Genomic DNA, 16,751 nt, shown 5'->3' with positions numbered 1-16,751 from the left:
AGGTCTTTCATTGTTTTTGTTATTTTTAATGTACTATGTGGAATTATTTCTTTTTTCTTTCATTTTTCTTTCCTATGTTTTATCCCATGTTGCCACTGTAATTGATTTTGGTACCCAGGGTATTGTATATATGTTTTCTGAATTAGGGAAGGGAAGGGGAAATCAAAATGGTGAGACAAAAGATAAAGGGTGGAGGGTGGGAATATGGCCTAGTTGCAAGGGTGCTTGCCCTCCTATACATGAAGCCCTGGGTTCAATTCCTCAGCATCACATATATAGAAAAGGCCAGAAGTGGTGCTGTGGTTCAAGTGGCAGAGTGTTAGCCTTGTGCATAAAGAAGCCAGGGACAGTGCTCAGGGCCTGAGTTCAAGCCCCAGGATTGGCAAAAAAAGAAAGAAAGATAAAGGGTGAACCAATCCAATAGCGATACTCACAAGATAGTATGTTGGAAATTAACTGTACAAATCGGGGGAGGGAAGGTTGGAGGGAAGGAAGGTAGAAGAAAAATGAGGGAGATGGTAACAATTTTGACAAGAAATGTCATTACCTTTTGTATGTAACTGCAACCCCTCTGTACATCACCTTGACAATAAAATTAAATAAATTAAAGAAAGGAGTTTCAAAGACTTTCCTGCCTGGGCTGGCTTCAAACTGTGATTCTCAAATATTTAAAACGTTTTTGGAACTAGGAAATTGAAAGGGAATACCACAATTGAGAGACACAGGGTAAAAAAAGACAAACAACTACAATAGCAATACTTGCAAAACTGTTTGGTGTAAGTGAACTGAACACCTCGGGCGGGGGGGGGGAAGGGTAAGGGGGAGCGGGGAGGGGGGTATGAGGGACAAGGTAACAAAGAGTACAAGAAATGTATCCAATGCCTAACGTATGAAACTGTAACCTCTCTGTACATCAGTTTGATAATAAAAATTTGAAAAAAAAAAGAATCTTAGAGAGGCAAAAACAAAACAAAACAAAACAAAACTTTTTTGTGTATGCTGTTCCTGGGGCTTGAATACAGGGCTTAAAAATGTCCTTGAGCTTCTTTCCTCATGACTAGCTCTCTTCTACTTGAGCTACACCTCCATTTCTGGACTTTAGTTAGGCAATTGGAGGTAAGAGTCTCACACACTTTCCTGACTTTCAACGGTGATCCTCAGATCTCCACCTCTTAAGAAGCTAGGATTTTAAGTGTGAGTCACATGCACCCCATTACAGGTATTCCAACATTTCTCTAATATTATATAACATGCGCTGATACATCCCAAAGTTCTCTTTTCCATCCTTCATCCTCCTCTTCTAACACACACACACACACACACACACACACACACACACACACACACACACACACACACACACCTCCTTCTCAGTCTCTAGCAGTAGATTTCTTTTCTTAGGTGAGAGCTTATACCACTGCTGGGCTGTTTGCATGTGCCTTAGATCCTGGGCCTGAGCAGACACTCCAGGAAGCAGTGGAGTGTTGTTTACCCCCAGGGATTCCTATGTGGTACCCTGAGAAAGAAAGGATTGACAACTTCAGCAACAAAGCCAGTGGCTTCTCGCTTTGTTTTCCCTGGTGTAGAGACCCTTTCTTCCTTTCTCTGTCCCTCCTTCTCTATTTGAGAGAGGCTCTCATTATGTAGCCTAGGCTGGACTCTAACTTGCAAGCCTCTTGTCTCAGCCTCCCAATTGCTGGGATTACAGGCTTGCCCCACCATGGCTGACTGTACATGGGCACTTACCAGTGGCCATAGTCTAGATGTTGCCTGAGAACAGTGTGGGGCTGCACGGTTCCATAGGCATCCACCTCTGGCATGTTCATGTCATCAATGAAGTAAATGAGCTTCTTGTTGCCTGGAGGACCATAATTTCTGCCAGCTTTCTTTTCTAGAGGTTTCTCCAGGACAGCTGAGGAGAGATGCAATTATTGAAGGAAGGAGGCCAATACTGACACAGCATAATCTGGAGAATAACTGGTTTAGCTCATGTGCACATATATTCCACAGGATTGGGAGGTGAATTACAGGAAGTACCAGGCAGGAACCGTGACAGTACCCACTGAACACTTACTGTAGGTGATAAGCTAAGTTTTGGTAAACATGTATCATCTCATTTAATTCAGATGACTTAAAAAATCAGTACTACCCTATTACATCAGTGAGGGAACTGAGGCTCAGAAATAAGTAATACCACTAAGAGAGAGTTAAGATGCAGACTGAAGCAGCTAAATCTCAAAGCCCAGGATCCAGCCATCCCACCTGTGATTCCTAGTCAGAACTTGAAGGTGTTCTTCCAGCAGCAAGAACAGCACACTGTCCTTATGAAACCTACAAACAACTGGATCCTGGGTAGATCTGTCCTTTCAGCCTAAGCTAAGAGGCACGAGAGCTCCAAGCTCCCATCCTAGGGTTGGTCAAGACCCCTTCCACCTTAAGCATCTAAGAGAGAATCAGTGGATATTTTGCATATAGTCTGCAGATTGTTTAACTCATTGCATCTTCTATGCTATAGGGGGTAGAAAAAAAAAAGCATGAGAACATTTATTGGATGCTTCCAGATTCATGAACCAGCTCCCTTTGCTTCCTTTCATCTTCTGGGCTCTGAGCAGAGGATCCCAGGTTCTTTCTGGAGACTAAGTACAGAGACTTTCCTCTGGACTCATTTCTTCAATTATCAAGCCAAAGAGAAGGAATCAGGCAGCACTGATTCTAGCCTGATGGGACTTGTTTAGAACAAACTTAAGGAATAGGGAGGAGAGAGATGGTTTTTCTTCAATAAAGCAATTAAATATTTATGGATTGCAAGAACCAACACTTTTTTTTTTATTACAGCTGGGAGCTCTGTGAACCATCTGATTTCTTCTCTTGAAAAACAAGTTTGTAAACAAGGAGAAAATGTCAGTAGATGTAGGAAGGTGACAGAAAGACAAGTTTCTTCAAGAAGCTTGAATATTCTAATTTCCTGGTCCTGAGTTAAATTAAGTGTTTCAAATATGAGTTAAATTTAAATTTAATTAGCATCCAATTAACATACACTATCAACCAATTAATCACCCAACACCTTCATTTCCCCCTCATAAAGATATAACAACTATATATGAGATCTGTCAAAATGAAATATAATTAATAGGCTGCCAAGGACTTGCTTTTGAGAACAGTCTTGCTCATAGCAAATTCTCTCCTTAGTAAGATTTGTTTTCCTTCTTCCCAAGGCACTAATATTCAAATAAACCCTTGGAATTAAGCAGACCTTGTAATTTGGGTTGATGAAGCTCTTTATGTGCCTGTGGTACTGTTAACCAACGGTGGTCTTGGAGTGAGCTAGATTGTCTCAAATGGATGATGGTAAGCTCTCCAAAGAAAGACAGAAAAGGCAGATGTAGTTCTGTGCCCCTCACGGCTGAGCTCTGCTCCATGTCACATGGATGAGGTGACATGGAGTCTTTCTATTTCCCCAGCAGGTGGGCAGGACTGGAGGAGTAGGAAACATCATGTGTGAGAAAAAGATGTCCATGTTGAAGGCACAAGTGATGTCTCAGGAAGTAGGAACTTTGGATTGTATCTCTGACCAGGTTCTGATGGCTGTGGACCAGTCTAGCAACAGGAGTCCATCCCTGGGTCCACAGATGACTTGTACATTCTTCCCAATTTTGCCTTAAGATGTGGATGGAGAGATGGGGTCAAGGTAAATTCAATGGGCAGAGGGAAGTAATGCCTTCAGTCCCACCAAGTCATGTTAGTCCCCAGGCATAAATATCCCACACGTGTGTGTGAGTGTGTGTGTGTGTGTGTGTGTATAATGAGCTGCATATATAATATATTATATATTATATGCATAAAGCATATTATATGTCTCTATATCTATCTATGTATCTATGTATCTATGTATCTATGTATCTATGTATCTATCTATCTATCTATCTATCTATCTATCTATCTATCTATCTATGTATCTATCTATCTAGTGCCAGTCCTGGGGCTTGATGTCAGGTCCTAGGAACTCTCCTTGAGCTTTTCATACTCATGGCTTGCACGCTACTATTGACCCACAGCTTCAATCCAAGTGTTTTAATGGTTAATGGGAGATAAGAGTCTCATGGACTTTTCTGCCTGGGCTTGCTTCCTACTGGCACCCAGCCGACCACTTTACAGTTGAAGAATAAATTCCAAGCTTATCTCCGCTCATTCCATAAACTCCATAGCTGTCTTCCTTGTCCATTGGCTTTCTCTTAGTCACTCCAGCATCCCCAGAGAATTTCCTCACTTTTCTGCTAGACTTTTTTCATTATAGTGTGGAACCAGCAAACTGGTCCCTTTGTGCAGAAGCAGTCACATAATCCTAGTTTCCTGCCTCAGGTTTCCATGGCATTCCATCTCACATTGAGTACCCATTCTGGATATGTCTGCATTTAATCCTGCATCTCTGCCTTCTTCCCCCATCATCCTCCACTTGACCCCAGTCATACATCATCATTTGCTGCCCCAGGGCCTTTCCCCTGGTAGTTTCCTCTCCTTGGTATCTTTTGCCAAATGCTATCACCATTTGCTTTCTTAGTAATTTACTCAAAAATTACCTTTTTTCTTCCTAGTAAGGCCTTTCTGGGACTCTTACCTAAAATTGCCATATCTCATTATCTTCCTCTGCTTCATTTTTCTTCATAACCCTTATTACTGCTTGATATTCTATATATTTTTTCTTATTTATCTGGTTGATTATCTCATCCACCCCTCCACACTGGAATCTAAATTCCATCAGGAAATGGGACTTCCTCTTTGCTTTCATTGTTATAACCCCAGGAGTTATCACATGCAAGAGTAACCAGAAATTTTTTTTTGTAAATTAAATTAAGGAATGGATGTATATATTTTATTGCCTCATGAGATAGGTAGAAAAAGTCTCATTGTCCCCAAATGGCTTTTAAGGACTTAGCGGTGAAGATAGGTTAAAGAACTTGCTGGAATTAGAATCCAGCTCTTTATATAATGATTCTGATACTCTCTTCTCCCCAGGTGAGAGCCCTTGTATCACCAAGTCGCTAGATCATGCCAGTCATCCATTGGTTTCTCCACTCTCTGAAGTCTAGAGTATCTCATTTGTTCATTCCTCTACACAGCTCTGATAGGCACTCTGATATCTGCACCATGTCACCCTCACAGACTCCTCTGCAGTACCTCATCATCAATTCTTCAAAGCAGATGAACACACAAGGGTTTAGAGAAGTTAAAGGGTTTTATCTGGAGGTCAGAAAACCTCTACAGGGCAGAATCGGGATTTGAACTCTGGTCTATTTGGCTGTGGAATCTCTCATGTAATCCCATACTGCCAGCTCAACCTTTTCAAACTTGGCTTCATCCCATGAGAAACTCTCTGCCTGCATCATGTTTTCTCCTATGACAGAGATGATTAATAATCATTCACACAACTTACATACCTGTGCTATATTATCTATGTTTTCATCTCTCAAGACTTTTCAGTTATATTTGTAAGGGCTTTTGTTATATTCTTTTATCATTGTTTGAACAATGCATTTTCATTTTAAAAAGACTAGAAAGCATACAGATACATAATTTGAGTGACAATTGGTCAAAATTCAACCCTTAAGCAGTTAGCAATACTTTTAATGTGTTTTCTCATTTGAAGTTTTTGTCTCTAGAGATTTTTCCTGTATAAAATCAGAATTATAATAAATATATTAAAAATATATATGTCTTAATGTTACTTTTTAAATTAGATATCTTTTTTTGTTGTTGCTGATTTTTGGTCATGGGGCTTGAGCTCTAGGCCTGGCCCGCTGTCCCTGAGCTCTTCAGCTCTGGGCTAGTGCTCTATCACTCTGAGCTACAGCACCTTTCTGGTAATTAATTGGAGATAGAGTCTCACAGATTCTCCTACCCAGGCTAGCTTTGAATCACAATCCTCAGATCTCAGCCTCCTGAGTTGCTAGGATTACGGGTGTGAACCACTGGTGCCCGGCTATATATCTTTTTATTTATTTATTTTTCTTATTTTACAGGATAGGTTCTTGCTAAAGAGTCCAGGCTAGCCTTAAATTCATTATCTTTCTACCTTAGTCTCCTGAGTGCTGAGATTACAGGTATGCACTACCATGCCTGGCTCTATTATATTAGCATGGATAATTATTACAATTATATGACAATAAATATCATCCTAAAGTATGATTTTAATTGCTGTATATTATGTTCCACAATGTGGCTGTTCCAGAATGAATGGAATAATGTCTCTATTTTTTGAAAGGTGTTGTTTAGAATTCATTGTACTTTGAAGGTGATGTAGCATTCATTTGTGGTATCTTCTCAGGATGGCATTAAGTGAAAGAGAACTGTGGGTCTGTCATCACATCACACAACTTTCCTTTGAAGTTAGGAGTATAATTTGATCTTTTAAGGTCTTATCCAACCTTAAGGTTTAATGAACAGGTTTCAGGAATTGACTTTGTGCATGCTTTCAGATGTTGAGTTCTACCCTAATTAGTGTAATTAAGCACTCAAATAGTTATTGAACTAATAATTCAAATCTCAGTTGGATGGCAAGATAATTCAAGATAGCAATATTCATCTCACATCGACATAGAAAATATAAACCCATGGCTATCTTAATCAAATTCTTCATCCCTTCTTTTCTATCGCTCCTGCTTGTTGGTCTTTGCAAAGTCTATTGTTCTTAAAAATTATTTACATTATTAAAGAATAGAGCCCAAACCAAACAAATTAAAGTCAATAACCAGTAATCCTGACTATTCTGGAGACTGAGGAACAAGGTTTGATGTCTGTGAGACTCTTATCTTCAACTAACTACCGATAGTCAGAAGTGGAGCTGTGTGTGGCTCAAGTGGTAGAGTGCTAGCCTTGGGTAAAAAGGCTCAGGCCAGAGCCCAGGCCCTGAATTCAAGACCTAGAACCAGCACACACACACACACTCACACACATGTAAAATAAATGCTACAAAGAGAGTTATAAAAATTTTGGAATGCAAGACAAGTGATTTGTGCCAGTAATCTAAGATTACATAGTTATTGTAATTACATAAGTGTTTATTTCACATTTTCCCTTATGAATTGCTTGCTTGGTGGCAGTGTTTAATTGCAATAACCATGCTATTGTGAATTTTGGGACAAGCCCACCCACCTCTTCTTTTATATGAAAAACTTTTCCAGGCACTGAATTCTACAGGGCATATACAAAATATATACTCACTAAAGATTTATCAGGCCACAAAGTGGTCCTCAACTGAGATTTTACACAATATATAAACATAAGCTAAAATGATTTCTCAAAACCAGAGGATGGAGCATTGAATTGTTGCCCTATTAAGGGGGTAGGGTCTCAGATCTCCAACTCTCTCAAGTACAGATGTGTTAGCCCCCTGTGGGCCTGTGAACCACACTGGAGATTATTGTAGAACAATGACTTCATTGAAGCCTGAGCTTTTCAATCATCCATGGAAGGCCCCATTCTATTTCTCGTGAAAGAGAAAGATACTTGCATGGCATAAAAGAAAGTTGACGTTCTATTATTGGCATAAAGATTCATGTCTTTTGGCCTTATCAAAGCAGAGTCCTATAAAGTTTGATAAGATGACTTTGCAAGGTGCTGATGGCTCATTTCTGTAACTCTGATGACTCAGGAAACAGATTCAGAGGATCACAGTTCAAAGGTAACCAGGGCAGAAAAGTCTGAGAGATTCTATCTCCAAAATAACCAGCAAAAAGCTGGACTGGAGGTGTGTCTCAAGTGGTAACGTGCCGCAAGCCAAACAAGTGGGAAAGCCTTAGTTAAAACTCTGGTGCTGCCTAACAATAACACCAACAATAATACAACTTGGCTAGCAACTCACAAGGTGATTTTGATGGAAGTCACTAAACACGTTGAGCCTCATTTGCTCTTCTTATAAAACTGATTAGATCTGTGATTAATTCCATTCTCATTTCTTTTAGTCACTTTCCAAATGGAGTGATCTTGTGGCATAGTTCTGAACAGAAAGACACAGCAGATAACTATAAACTATCTGGATAATTATCATTTCCTGACATGACCATCCCTATCGCTCTCCCACTCTTTCTTCTTCTCCTCCCTCACCCCACTCCCTCCCCTCTCCTTTTCTCTTCCCCTCTTTTCCCTCCCTTACCTTCCCCTTCTAAGATAGTCTCATGATCTTCCTGCCTTAACCTCGCAAGTGCTGGGTTTGGGTTCAGATTCATCATTCCTCCCTTTCCTCTCTGCATTTAGAATGCAAATGTGATAGCTAAAGAAGCAGCAATTCTGCTACCTGGAGGTAACAAGAAAGGGTATGGCAAATGTAATAGCACTGACAGATTGATGTCATTGAACAAGGATCCAGTTTGCAGACTTACTGTTGTGCAGGAAGCCAGGAAGCCAGCAAGGGAGGGAGGGTTCCTATGCCACTAGCATTGGATTTCTTTCTTTCTTCCTTCATTCCTGCTTGCTTGCTTGGTACTTGCATTACTGACATTGTATTTCATAGGATTGGAAGGATTAAATATGCAAAAGTGGGTAGAACTTCAGCAGAGGGAGGATGCAGTGTTAACATTAAATAAAGTGTATGTTATCTGTGAATGCTGGAAGTACAGTCCCTGCTGGGTGGAGGGAGTTACTTCCTGCTTGAAAGCTGGAACATTTCTTCCCAAAACACAATTTTTCTTTCTGTATGGCTTTTTCTAAGCCTCCTTTGTTTTTAAGCTAGAGGAATTTACTTCTGTTCTTGTTGTTTCTGCATTTGGAGCTCAGGAATTATTGCATAATACAGTTTCTTAGCTTTGAAAAGCATTTTGCTAATGTTATTAGACTAATAGCTTCTATTTACCAAGCACCCATTGTGTGTCCAGTCATTTGAAGTGTTTAATAAATTTTATCATACTATTCAATAATGTAAAGAATAAACTACTGATATACTGAACAATATGGAAATATCTCAAAACCATGCTAAATGAAATAAGGCAGGTAAAAAAATCACATTCTTATTATGTGGATCCATTATGTAAAATTATAGGAAACATAAAAGAATCGATCATAGTAGAAAGCAGATAAGTGGTTGCTTGGATAGAGGGGTGGAGGATAGTAGGAGTGAGAGTTCATAGATGGGAAGGAAGCTTTTGGAAGTGAATATGTTCATCATTTCCACTAGGTAGATGGTTTCATGGTTTTGTAAATATTTTAAAACAAGCCAAATACTGGTGGCTCACATCTGTAATCGTAGCTACTTAGGAGGCTGAGATCTGGGGATGGCAGATCAAAGCCAACCTGGGTGGGAAATTGTGGGAGACTTTTATCTCCAGTAAACCAGCAAAAATTTGGAAGTGAAGCTATGGCTCAAGTGGTAGAGCACTAACCTTGAGCAACAAAAACTCAGGGACAGTGCCCAGGCTCTGAGTTTGGTGCTCCAGGATGGCAACCAAAACAAATGATAAACACATGTCACATTGTATAGTATAAACAATTTATGGCATGTAAGCTATCCCTTAATAAAACTTGAAAAAAGGGAAAAAAAGTAATGAAAAGGATGAAAAAATGATAGATGGGATGTGTTTTAGTTACACAATAGAATTCATCCCGCAGTAAAAAGGAGTGAAATAGACCTACATGTAGCAAATCACTGCTGAAAACAGTAAGGTTTTTTTTTTGTTTTTTTTTTGGCCAGTCCTGGGCCTTGGACTCAGGGCCTGAGCACTGTCCCTGGCTTCTTCCCGCTCAAGGCTAGCACTCTGCCACTTGAGCCACAGCGCTGCTTCTGGCCGTTTTCTGTATATGTGGTGCTGGGGAATCGAACCCAGGGCCTCGTGTATCCGAGGCAGGCACTCTTGCCACTAGGCCACATCCCCAGCCCAAGTTTTTTTTTAAATTGCCACATAGATTTAAATTTTAATATACACAGAAACATTATATATTTTATGAATGCATATATGCCTCAAAAGTTTAACCAATGGGACACACTGACATTTGTCCTTAGTTTGGAGAGCAGCAGGCGGTAGGAAGAATGAGGCTGGAGAATTAGCTGTACTTACAATGCTAAGACCATGTAAAATGACAACATTCTAGCATCTGTTATGTCTGGGGAATGGTACATGGGCATCTGGTAGATTATTTTCTGTACTTTTCTGCTGGCTTGAAATATCTTATAATTTAAAAAAAGTTTAAGCACCCAACTTACTGTGTCTAGTTCCCTTAATCAGAGATAGCTGATCTTAGTAATTCTTTATATTTCGTGTGTGTGTGTGTGTAAGTGTGCGCAGTGTGCCAGTATGAGGGCTTGAACTCAGGGCCTTGTGTTCACACTTGACTTTTCTGCTTAAGGCTAGAACTCTGCCATCTGACCCATATGTCCACTTTTTGTTGGTTAATTGGAGATCAGAGTTTCTTGGACTCTTCTGCTTGGACTGGCTTCAAACTTCAATCCTCAGATCTCAGCCTCCTGAGTAGCTAGGATTATAGTTGTGTGATAGCCACTAGTGCCCCATGCCCTTATATGCTTTTAAGTATATACTGATATGTAGGAAGTAATATGTGTATGAGAGTAATATATGATAAAATTGTTTATACATATTTTTATTGTTTTCATTAAGGTGTTGTACAGATGGGTTGCCACATCATATGTCAGGGAATGAGTACATTTCTCTTTTTTGGACAATGTCATCCTTTCCTTTCCTTTCTATGAAAATGTTTACAATTTTTAAAAAAGCATCATATGGGAGTACATTTATATCTATATATATATATTTCTTTTTAAACAAGACATGATTTGGAGTATAGTACACAGATTGATCTATATCTTGCTTTTTCAATCACAAACTGGAAATATTTCTAACTCTAGGATTTCCTGGACTAAACATGCAGGATCCCCTTACTTTTCATAAATCTGCTTGGTATTCCACCAAGTGAATAAATTCAGCTGGGTCCTATCTTCTTCATGGAGGCCACACAATAAACCATGCATATACTTCTGTCTGGGTACATCATCTGTCCTTCATTGCATCCTGTGCCACGTGGGGTGCAGCACTTTCTTAAATCCTCAGGATCTTCAGTACTAATAGCATTCACAGCACTGGGTAATAGGCTCATGGGTCAGGTCTGCCTCCTTGCTGAGTGACAACTGAGCAGCAATCTTAGAGTTTCTGCATTTCCCTTTTTAGAGTTCCCTCTTTTATACTGGGTTTCTGGCTCTCACATCCTTAAATGTTGGGAACCCCTCTTTTATGTACCACCCTGTTATTTATCAAATTGAATTAGAAGCTAAAAAGTCAAGATTGTTGGGGCTGTCATGAAAACAAGAAGGAGGAGGAAGGAGGTGCCAACTACAGGAATAGTGGCTCTGAGAGCCATGAGCATAAGCCTTGCTCTAGACATCCATGGCACACAGACTGGCTGCTCTGTGAATGGCTTCCTTCCCACCCCTTCCTAGTTGGTTTGGATAGGTGAGGTGGCAGGAAAAGTGGATTAGACACTTCCGCTATGCAGAAGCCACTAGGGAATCCACAAGGGACAGAAAGGGCTATTTGGGTGAAAGTCTGTCTGCAGTGAGAGCCAGTGTTTACTCTGGCTCTGTTTGACTCTACTTGGTGACTTCTTCGAATAATTGTCCAGGTTCCAAGGAGAAGAGAGGAAAGAAAAAAATTCCTATACATGAAAAACACAGAGACTCACAGGATAAATCCATTGCCTCTTCCTCAGCTTTAAGATTTTATCTTCCAAAGTTTTTGTTTTTACATTACAAAACCATTTTAATAGGATTGTAAGAAACCATGCCTCTAGAGTAGCTGAATAGCACTTCTAATGATAACATAATACCAGCAGGTACTTCCTGAAGTTTCTCACTGGGGTGGCAGGAGGGTTTGCTGGCTCTGAGAACAGGTTCTGCAGTCCAGCTACCTGGGTTGTCAGCTGGGTCTGTGTACCCTGTGAGCTGTAGGGCCGCTCATGTAACTTCCCTACGACTCTGTGTCTCTGTTTCCTCCTCAATTAAATAGAAGTAACACCAGCATTTACTTCACAGGCAATATAAGATTATGTCTAAAAAAGTGAATTGTTCACAAAGGTTTCACCATGGTATGTATGCCTGTACTGTGTACACACATGCATAGATATTCATAGATAATGCATGTGTACAATACATACACACATATGCACAGACCATATACACAGATGAATACATGTGTATATACATAAATATATATATTTGTGTATGTGTGTTGGTGTGTGTTTCTGTGTGTTTGATCTTGTATGTGTTTATATATGTTAGAAGAAAATTAACATTAGAAATTGGAAACATGTCTTGCCTGGGGTACAAGCAAGAGTGGGAGAGGGGAAGACAAATTGAGAAATGGAAGGAAGGCCAATATAGTCAAAATACTTCATGAACATGAGTGAAAATGGGACAAGGAAACTTTCTGGATCTAGTTTTGGAAGAGAGAGAAGAGGGAAAATGATGGAGAGTATGATACTGCATACGAAAAATGAAACTCCTGTACAACTGATTGGTGCTAATTGAGGGAAAAGTATCCAAGTTTAAAGCCAAATCAGTGCCAGACATAACCAGTTGTTAGTTGTTGTTGTTATAGTTGTTATTATTATTATTATGGTTGAACAGATATTGTACTCAAGCTTGTAAATGTTTGAATGGGAAGGAGGGGCTGCAGCGGGCAGATTGGAGTACTCACATTTGAACTAGACAGGCACAGACAATCTTCTTATCACCATTGACTCATTGGTGCTAATGGGATGGTTCCCAGCCACAAGGGACATTGCACAAGGTAAGGGTATCTAGGCCCCAAAGAGTAAAGATGAAGCAATTTCCTAGCGTTGATCTGTGAAGCTGTTTTTCCCCCCCTCACTCTGACTGTTAAACCAGCCATTATTTAAAAATACACGAAGAAACTTATAATCAAGTAAATTATATTAGAAACAATGGTGATAAATATTCAATACACATCACATCCTAATTAATTTACTACATTTTTACCACTGTGACCTTGAGGTTGTTTCCATCCATTGTATTGGTGAAGCAGCAAGACTTTGCAGTGGTGTGCTGAGGTAACTCTCATCCTGGTCCTGTGCTCACAGTCATTGCGGTGATGAACTATACTCAGCCCTGTGGTGAGTATTTATACCACAGAAATGGGCAAATTCTACAAACCAGGACTTGATTTGTTTTATACACTTAAGATTATGACAGGCACCAGGAAATGAAAGCAAGTTTCTTTTCTTTGTTGTTGTTTTTCTTTTTGTTCTGTTCATTTATCTGTCTCTGGCAGGACAAGGGGGGCACAGAAATCAAGAGACAAAGGGTGAACAAATGCAGCAGTGGTACTCACTAGACACGATGTTGAAAATGAACTGTGAGTGTGAATGAGAGGAAGAAAGTGGAAGAGAATGCGGGAATGGGGTGACATGGTCCAAAACAAAATGTACTCTTTACTTGACTTATGGAACTGTATATCATCCTTATAATAACAATTTAAAAAAATTAAGAAAGATAATGACAGAGAAATGTGAGCCAAAGAATTATTAATACAGCATTCAGGTAGGGGGTACCCCATCTTCAGCAAGAGTGAATTTCTAATGTTAAGTTTTCGACCATGTTTTTCTGTGCTCACTAATATTCCTGCAGGTCTGCTGGGATGGGACTGGCCTGGGGGAACCTTTACCAGCCCAGCACTGGATGAAGCCCAGTGGTTCAAAGACGTGAAGAATCTTTAGGCCACTGAAGGGGAGTGGGCAGAGACTCAGGCCTCCTCCGACATGCTCTAGACACTTAACCACTAGAAGAGAGAGCGACAGGCTTTCCATACCAGCATTTGGAGCTCACTGGATTTTGATCCTGGAAGAAAGAGCCTAGGACAGTGGGCTGGCCTTTTCCTAGAGGAGCTGTAGAAACTGAGTAAACTGAGGCAGCACAGCACTGTAGTGGTCAACCGGGGGTTCATGTTGGCAAGGGCCAGAGGAAAACTAGGTAATATGTTTGAGCAAGGCTCACTTTTCACTTTAGAAACCATGCCTTTTAATGCATTAATCTGCAAACAGTGCAGATACAGAATTCATCACGTCTATGACTTTTTGCCTATGGAATGTGGGGACATTGTGTAGGCAAGTCTGGGTAGTCCTAACATGAATGGTAGCAAGTACAAAGTGAAATGATGAAGACTTAGGTTGGAATTTTGCCCCTTTGTCCCATATGGAAGCATCTTTGCTCGAAGATTGAAATAGCAATTCTTTATGTTCTTGTGCTCTTCACAGTTTTAGCAGCTACAATTCACTGGAGCTACCTGGGAAAGCTCAGGTATGGAATCACAGACTGGGCAGAGCTATTAATGTGGGGAAGGAAGGATGAGTTTCCTTTGAAGCCCTGCCTCGCATCTCCTGTTTTGTTGGAAGATTGTCAAGGGTGTGTCTTCAAAAGAAATTTTTTTTTAGTAGGTTGGGCATTTCTACAAAAAAAAGGAAAAGAAAGAAAAGAAAAAGGAGCTGGGCAACAGTGGCCCATGCCTCTAATCCTAGCTACTCAGGAGGTTGAGATCTGAGGGTCATGGTTTGAAGCCAGCCTCGGCAGGAAAGTCTGTGAGACTCTTACCTCCAATTAATTACCAGACAACTGCAACTGGCACTGTGGCTCAAAGTGGTAGAGTGCTAGCCTTGAGCAAAAAAGCTCAGGGACAGCACCCATGCCCTGAGTTCAAGTCCCATGATGAATGAAAGCAAGCAAGCAAGCAAGAAAGAAATGGAGGGATGGAGGGAGGGAGGGAAGGAAGGAAGAAATGAAAGAAATAAGAAAATAAGAAAGAGAGAAAGAAAGAGAAATAGAGAAAGAAAGAGAAAGAGAGAGAGAGAAAGAAGGAAGGAAGGGAAGGAAGGAAGGAAGGAAGGAAAGAAGGAAGGAAGGAAGGAAGGAAGGAAGGAAGGAAGGAAGGAAGGAAGGAAGGAAGGACCACCTGCTATAAGAGAGGACTAAGGAGGAGTGACTGGCAAGGGGGATGTGCCTACAGTGTGCTTCTGACTCCAAAGCCTTACCAGGAAGGCCGGTCTCCACTCACAACCTGTGGGCATACAAGCATGGAAGGTACTCTCCATATGAATTCAGATGGTAGAAAGTATCAGACAGCTTTGCCCTTGGTGATGACCTTGGGCAGTCATCCTTCTACAAGAGCCTCTGTTTTCTCATCTACAACATATGAGGGTTGGTACATAATGTCTGTGAGTCAATGCAGAGCTCTCAATGGCATTCAGTTCTCTGCCTTTAGGGTGCTGCGAAGCTCTGAGGACTAGAACAATCCAGGCAGAATTGAGGGAGAAAGGGCAGGAAGGGAGCAGCACTGATGGATGGGTGCTAGGGAGGTGGCACAGAGGAAGGAGGAAGAGGAGGTGAGGATACATGCTGGTGCAGGAAGGTGTTGCAGCTGCACAGGCATCACATGCTCCACCCCAACTATGCATCCGGCAGCACAGTGGTCCTGCCATGGGCACTCCAAGCCCCTTACCTTGCAGCATGGCCGATGTGGTGTAGTAGTTGAAAGGCACATTTTTCACCATGTATTCCTCAGGGTCAAGGTTAGCCAGTTTTGCTCCCACCAGTACTGACTTGCCTGTGCCTGCAGGGCCCACTAGCATGACCGGCCGCCGCCGCTCCATGAGCCTCTCCAGGAAGTAGCACACCCGAATGGTTTCACTTGTGTGCACCAAACAGGCCTGCATTGAGGACACAATAAGCATGCCAAGGGTTGGTGGGAGACATTAGTGCATCCTCCAGCATTCTAGAGCATTACAGAAGAGCAGATTTTATGGCAATGTGGTTCACCAAATAGATGCAGGTCTAGAGCGTCTTTCCTAACATCCAAGAATGCTTGTCCTATGAGCTCATTCCCAGGGCTCCTTGAGGTTCAGCTCAAAGCATCCCCATAATCCTTCATCACCCTCATCTGCCTCCCTGTGGCTTTGCTGATGTATTGTAGAATCTTCTGTCCCTGCCATCCATCAACTCCCTTCTGTCTCTAGGATGCTAGTTGAGTCTGGCACATGCTTCCTGTCCCTTTGAAGCACTCGTGACTTCATTATACCTATGAATTGAAAAAACGAGTAGCTGGGGGACCACTGACTCCTCATAAGGTCAGACTTAAGGTTCCTCCAGGGGGTCACCACTGAGAGCTGTGTGGATCTTCTGGCACTAACACTTGGCTGCTTAGCCACACTCACCTGCAAAGGCATCTCAGGGTCAAATTCCAACAGAGGGATAAGCTTGGACCAAGGTTCAAATTTCTTGGTGTCTGGGTCTATGTAGTAATCAAACACTGTTCCCTGGGAAGGAAACTTGACTGTTTTGAACTCAGTCAGCCACCATTTGCTGAACTCTGCCCGGTAGTCCACAAGCTGTAAAAATAAAGCAGATCATGGAACAGTACTCAAGAAGCCCAAATACAGGTCCTGGCATGGACAGAATGTCAGGGTGGGGCAACGAAGAGTTCCTGCCAATGCATCTCAGCTGGATGGACCATCTTCTCCAGAGGAGAATGGTTGGTTATGCAAGGATCAGTCCAGACATGGCCCAGCTGTGCAGGAGCCACCCTTGGGTAGCTGCAGCTCAGAAGCTTGGCTAAGGTAGAGGTATGCAGCCCAGAATTCATGAGCTGGAAACTTCATCCATAAAGTCACACATGAAAGGCATTTGAGGGTATGGAGTGGAGGATGAGGATGAGATAAGGTGGCAATTTGCATGTACAACATTGTAG

The 16,751-nt window shown here is 41.4% G+C and overlaps 1 protein-coding gene across 1 annotated transcript in view; it reads right to left on the bottom strand.

Moving 5' to 3' along the window:
- Dnah9 (dynein axonemal heavy chain 9) overlaps positions 1–16,751 on the bottom strand; it is a 349,492-nt gene that overhangs the window by 148,960 nt on the left and 183,781 nt on the right. Inside the window, 3 exon segments of the mRNA XM_048365947.1 lie at positions 1,747–1,912; positions 15,507–15,714; positions 16,219–16,392. Coding sequence (XP_048221904.1) covers positions 1,747–1,912; positions 15,507–15,714; positions 16,219–16,392 — 548 coding nt within the window.

The sequence above is a fragment of the Perognathus longimembris genome, chromosome 17 (assembly GCF_023159225.1).
Source record: "Perognathus longimembris pacificus isolate PPM17 chromosome 17, ASM2315922v1, whole genome shotgun sequence".
NCBI lineage: Eukaryota > Metazoa > Chordata > Mammalia > Rodentia > Heteromyidae > Perognathus > Perognathus longimembris.
This window is presented reverse-complemented; position numbering and strand designations above follow the sequence as displayed.